At 42.5% G+C, this 6,365-nt stretch overlaps 1 protein-coding gene across 1 annotated transcript in view; it reads right to left on the bottom strand.

The window, feature by feature from the left end:
- Positions 1-304: 304 nt before the first annotated feature.
- Positions 305-6,365, bottom strand: part of HMGA2 (high mobility group AT-hook 2) — a 125,184-nt gene continuing 119,123 nt past the window's right edge. The window contains 3 exon segments of the mRNA XM_062491176.1: positions 305-415; positions 417-446; positions 959-1,003. Coding sequence (XP_062347160.1) covers positions 305-415; positions 417-446; positions 959-1,003 — 186 coding nt within the window.

Raw genomic sequence — 6,365 nt, 5'->3', positions numbered from 1 at the left:
GTTGTCCTGTGGAAGTTACCTGAATATCCAAAGGGGTGGTCTTTGGGAGCAATTGTAGAACCCAAGATCTTCACTGCCTCGAGTAGCAGCACAGATGTATGCCTAGCTAAAGAGGCTGTTCAACTCCAGTCTCCTCTCCCTTCACACACCTTTTCTGCTTTTTATTTGTCCCCTTTGATTCCTAAAATTTCAGGTGTAATTTGCCTTTTCTTACTCTGTCTCACGTGCTTCCTTTCTTCTCCATCTCCTCGATCTGGCAGCACTTGCTGGGTGCACACAGGGTGACCGGTTTGCAGCATGCATCTCAGCAAAGCCCGACATTGCATATGGATCCATGGCTCTGGATGAGGTACTGTATGAAAACAGACACGACAGCACCAGACACAGTGGCCAGCATCACTCTGATGTTTCCATTTTTGCCGCTTCAGGCTGCATGGCAAAAAGAGCTGAAGGAGAGAGTCAACAATAACTGGAAAAACACTGCAATTCTTGTGGGGTGTAATAAAAAAATGCCTAGAGTTTATACAAATCTCCATACGTACTCAAGATTTGTCCTGGGAACCATGGGCAAGACTTGGGCCTGTGAAACTCAGCAGAAGGATTCCCACTTTGCCTTTGGGCTATTTCCTATGTGAGGAAAGGGTGTAGGGACCAGGCTACGAGGAATACTGAAGGATACAGGGAGGGCTGCTCAACACTTCTGTGTGTCCTTTGCTACATGGTATGAGCAAGGAGAAAGGGAGTGTCTGGAGATCTAAAATGGATTAAAGGGAATACATCCTTTTTTATCCTCTGCAAAGATTGCTTAGTAGGACAAAAATTTTAAACTCATGGATAACAAATCCATCTTTATTAAATATATAGTATAATAATAAGTAGTATATAAAAATATATATGACTTTAATTGCTGATTGTCTCAGTGAAGTTACAAAATCTCCAGATGAGTAATTTTCTGCACCTTGCCGCAAAAATTCTGATCCTTTTGCCTCCTCTCCAGATAACTCTAATCCCATAAAATGAAGCAAATACATTTTAGATTTTCAGTGGAAAAACATTGTTACACTATCCCAGTGTGCAACACTTTCTCTCCTAAAGTAGTGTTTTTTCAACATGGAAACATTCGCAGCCAGGCAAGACATTATGATCTATGGAGATCTGCACTTTTAAACTCAGGAAGTACAAATCAACCTATTTCTCATTAATCTTATCTCAAAAATCTAGCTGATGGGACATACTCTTAAGTTTATGCATTTTTTAAAAAAGCTTTTCCCTCCTCCAGGACTGCTGGTGTTCACTGCTTAGATCCAACTGCCAAAGTCAGCCGTCAGGTTATCTGTTAACTATTCCTAGGATTAAGACATTCTTCTCAAATTATGTTTATAGGCTGCTCCCCTCCCTTCCTACTCAAGTCCAGATCTCTGGTGTTTAAATTACATACTGTGCTAGGCATCTTATCCCATCAATACATGAAATCTCTTCTCTGCCCTCCTGGTTTCCTTTTATTCTAAAATAGATGGGTGCCATATGAGTAATCTCTAAATACGATTATTTTCTTGCAAAACTGTATCATTTTAGTGGGGTCTCTAATGCACCTTTCTAATCTTAGCAATACTATAACATCAGAGTCAGCTTCTTCAGCTCTGGAAAAGGGCTCCCATCAGCTTGACACTGCTGGAGTTGCTTCAGTGGATTTAAATATCAGGCCTATATACCCAAAGAGATTGCTTGGCTTTCTGACAGCTGCCTAGCAGGGTGCAGATGGTTTTAGTTTATTCCCCATTTACCACCAAATGATTTTGCCCTTAAAATTAATAGAAGAAAAATATTTGGAAAGTGATAGCTGGTTGTTAGATATTACTTTTAGTGTTCCTGTTTGTATTTTTCTTTTCTTTCCCATATGCGCTTTTTCTTGTGATCTTGCAAGATTGTAAAGTTATGATTCAGCAAAGTGCTGAAGGAAAGAGCATGGCTGTGCTGATTCTGCAGCTGCCATGAGAGCCAGGACCACCTCCCAGGTGTGCCTTTGGGTGTGGTGCTTAGCTTAGTCAGTCCCATGGCAGCACCCCAGCTCTGGGGTCACCATCATCTTCAGCATGGGAAGGAAGAGGTGGTATGCACAGTTTTAGGAGCAACACAGGGATAGGCTCTAGCTGGGGGATTCAGTGCCATCCCTGTGTTTGCCCCAGACATGGTTTTAGGATACAGTGTATGGGTGAGGAAACCTTTCAAACGGGATTCAAGGGAGGGGGTACCCCGTGTCTGTGGTTTATCGCCTTTGTGGACATCCAGCCTCTTGACCTAGACCATCCCAAGGCTGGAGAAAAGATGAGGCTTTCAATTCTTACAGAATTGATAGCATCTACTAAAATTAATTCCATGTGGGGAAGTAAGCACTGTATCCATATAGTAACACTCAGTGTGGAGCATACTGCCGAGTTTGAGCTCTGACTCCAAAAAATGCTTGAAGGCAGAACAATTGTTTAATGGGGTTTTGAAGATACCACAACCCATGGATAGCTAAGGCTGCATGAATGTGTTTTTTATAGCACATGAATGACAAAAAACTTCAGAAGGCCTGAAACTTTTCACATTTGTATCACTCTCGAATGAGCGTAAGTGTGGCTTTTGCAGTCATTCCTCCTTTATCCTTGTGTAATGAGAATATACCTTTGCCTTCTAGCTGGATATCATTGAATTCTAACCTCTGTATTCAGATAGGCCTTTAGAGCACCAGCACCAAGCTCCAGAGAAGTGCTGTCAGACATCACCTCTGCAACTCCAGTGCATTTTCCCCCTCCTCCTTTCAGACAAGGAGGTTCTGAAAGTGTTTTGGCCTGAGTTTGATTGCCTGACTACTTCAGTGGCATTAGGCAGAGTGATTTCACTGATTACCCAGAGCTAAACAGATTCACACCATCTGGGAAGCTCACACAAAGGATTTACGGTGAAAAAGATACATCATATTTTTACTATCTTCTGATGCCCGTTTTATTCTTATGAGATCAGGTTCTGGACAACAATAATTCAAAAAGCTTATTTTATAGTTGCTGCATAGATGGAGGTTTAGACTTCACCCAAAGACTCAGTTGTGTAATTTTTCCTCAAACTCAACCCAGCACGAGCAGCCAGTGCAGTAGGGCTGAGCCTGATGGCACTGTAGGTTGAAATTGAACATTTGCTTTAATGAACTCCTCAATTTCAGGAAGTGGCTTGTTTGATAAGTTTAATTGTAATATAATCTATAGGTGAAGGAATCTGATCAGGTTTGGGCCACAGTCTCCCATGCCCTGATGCTGACATCTGGCCCAAATCAAAAAGAGCAGCACTGATGAACTTTCCAAGAAGCTGCTGACTTATTTGAAATACGTGTCCTTGCTGTTTGTGATGTAAGTGAATCCACTAAGCAGAAAGTCTCAGCTGAGATGGTTGTTTTCCACCAGGAATTCAAAAACACTCTGTGTAGGTCCTTCAAGCAATTTACCCCAGGATTTATTGTAGTCATGCTGCTGTGGCTACAGATGCTGCTGACCCTGCTCACTGACTGCTCAGCTGGTGGGGCTCACCTGGCTCAGCCATCCTTTGGGTAAGGCTGCAAACTTTGCATCTCCTCCAGTGTCTGTTGTGACCATTGATGCTTTTCCCCTGGCTTTTTAAGTGCTATACCACAGGCTGGACAAACCATAAGCAAACACAAAATGATAAGAAAGTGTAGTTACAACATGACTCTGTATTGTTGCCTTTTATTTTCACTTTTTAGATGTGTACTTAGAGTTGTTTGAGGTTTGAACTGACCATGTAACATTTCCTTGCAGGTATGTGATGACATTGTATAGAAGGACCTCAAAGCATAGGATCATAGGATGGTTTGGGTTAGAAGGACCTTTAAAGGTCATCTCATCCAACCCCCAAACACACATGACCTTAGTGCTCCTAACATACTTGGGACATCAAAGAAATGACTGACTGGCAGATGGGAATAAATACCTCTAAGATCTTAGTTTGAAATTACCTGTGCTGGTTTTGACAGGGGGTGGGATTAATTTTCTCCATAGTAGCTGTGTGGAAATAAGTTTTTGATTTGTGCTGAAAAGTGTTGGTAATACAAATCTATTATTGCTGAGCAGGGAGGAGATACAGATGGGAAAGCCGACCACAGCTGACCAAAGGGATATACCATACCATATGACATCCTGTTCAGTTTCCTGGAGATGTCTGAACTGCCTGCCTACAGGAAATGCTGCATGAATTCCTTGATTTGCTTTGCTTGCATAGGTAGCTTTTGCTTTACCTGTCTATAATTATCTTAATTTCAATCCATGAATTTCCTCACTTTTACTCTTCTGATTGCCTCCCTCATTTCACTGGGCAAGAGTGAGTTGTGTGGGCTTAGCTGACAGCTGGGTTAAAACACAAACTTGCCTTAGCCTTTGATGAGTTGTGTTCAAGGGACAGGTGTAGGAATGCCTGCCTGCTCCAGGCAATGGGTTGTGCTGGCTCAGAAGGGACACGACTGTCTATACTGACCTGTCTCTCCCCCAGTCTGCACTTAATTGTTCCTGTGAAACTGGGACACAAAGCCTGAATCTGATTCTGGATTTTATGCACCTACATTGTGCTGAAGACAACTGACTTATCTGCCTTTGGAGACACATCTGGAAGAGGAGTGCAGGGGTTAGAGTAATTGCTCATGAGTAGGAGTGCTCAGCTCAGCAATGTAATTGGAAACTACCCATATTCACTTCTTTTGAGCTAAGTTAACATCACTGTCTCAGCTTCCTGAACAGTCAGCAGGGAGGGATGAGTGATTCATACCACCCAGCTTAGACCCATTTTTTAGGAAGGAAGGAATTGCCCTCTGGCTGATGAAAAACTTAGATGAGACATCTAAGTTTTAAATGACTAAAGCTTGGTGACACAGATCTCTGCCAAAACACAGAAAACCTGTTAATTTGGCTAGTCTTTTGACCTTTAACTGAAGAAAAACATGCTAACTTTTCATCAACACCAAACGCTTTATTTTTTTATTTACTACTATCCCACGGCTTCCTGGGGTTAGCCCTCCTTAGCTTGTGGGAGTTTTTCTCAATTGAAAACATTGTGTGGCCACTCTAGTTCAGTCCTTTTCACCTCTGTAGATTATGAGGACACCCACTCATTTGACTGATGCTCTCAAAATGTCTTGAACTGCCCTTGTGCATGTAGTGGGTAAGAACAGGCCATTTTAAAGGATTGCACTGCTGACATTATTGCAGGGTCCTGTTGCTGAGGGATTCTGTCCCTTTGGAGCAGGGTAGCCTTTGGACTTTTGTCAGTAGTTGAGAGAGACACTCACCTAAAGTGACTGTAGCCATACCTCCCTATGCATCATATTCCCAGCAGTGTAAAATCATGTCTGTATATCTCAAACACCCATTGCAAAACAGAGGGTCTGGTGCAGGTGCTTTGAATTGTAAAAATGAGAAGTTCCCAGATGAAGGTTGGCTTTTCCCTGCTTAGTTTCTACTGGATCATTTTACTGAAACCCACAACAATGTGTGAAAGAGAAACCTCATGTAAACCAATTTAACACTCCATGTACAGCACAGTAGCCTTATAGAGGGAACTAAAGTGACGGCTAATTCAAGACCAGACTCTGCTGAGTCCCTCGGGTCCTTGGAACAGTATGATCAGCATCATCCAAAGTGAGGTTCCTACACTGTACTATGCCTGTGAGCTTCCAAAGGCACTTCAGAAGAGGCCCTGATCTTATCAGTAAGGGCATTTCAAAGAAACTCTGTTGTAGAGTGTAATGAAGCTGCTTTGCCACCTGTGATAGTGTGGGGCAGATAGGGAGCGGTTACTTCTGAACAGTTTATTGACCTGTTACCTCATTTTTAATTTTCTAAAGTGACTCACAGCTGTACTTAAGCAAACAACAGAATGCTAAGTTTACTAAATCTGTGTGTTAGCCTCTGAATTTCCATAAAGAAAGAAAGAGAGCAGATTCTGTAAATAGCACAATATCAGCAGCTTTCCATCTCAAACAGCTGATGCAATCGGGGCAGTGGTTCCAACCTGATAATACTCTTTGGGGTGCCCTCTATCCTGCACTACATATGTGCATGTGGCTCTTTTTGAACACTTTCTATATCCAAGCAACTAACCACACTTCAGAGTCCTGGATGCAGTTTCCATTTAGAAAGACAAATAGAGTTGAGCATTTCTTGTCCTAAGCCTGCTCTTCATGAAGAGAGTCCTGAGTCTGATCTCCTGAAGAGAGCAGGAGCAGCACCATACATACCTTCTCTGCTCATAGGTTTAGTCTTTGCAGTCAGCACTCGGGTCAAAAGCATTCTCACCAAGCTTTCTTCTGGCCATGCTCACTG

Source organism: Cinclus cinclus, chromosome 4 (genome assembly GCF_963662255.1).
Source record: "Cinclus cinclus chromosome 4, bCinCin1.1, whole genome shotgun sequence".
NCBI lineage: Eukaryota > Metazoa > Chordata > Aves > Passeriformes > Cinclidae > Cinclus > Cinclus cinclus.
Note: the sequence above shows the minus strand (reverse complement) of the source record. Positions and strands in the feature narration are given on the sequence as shown.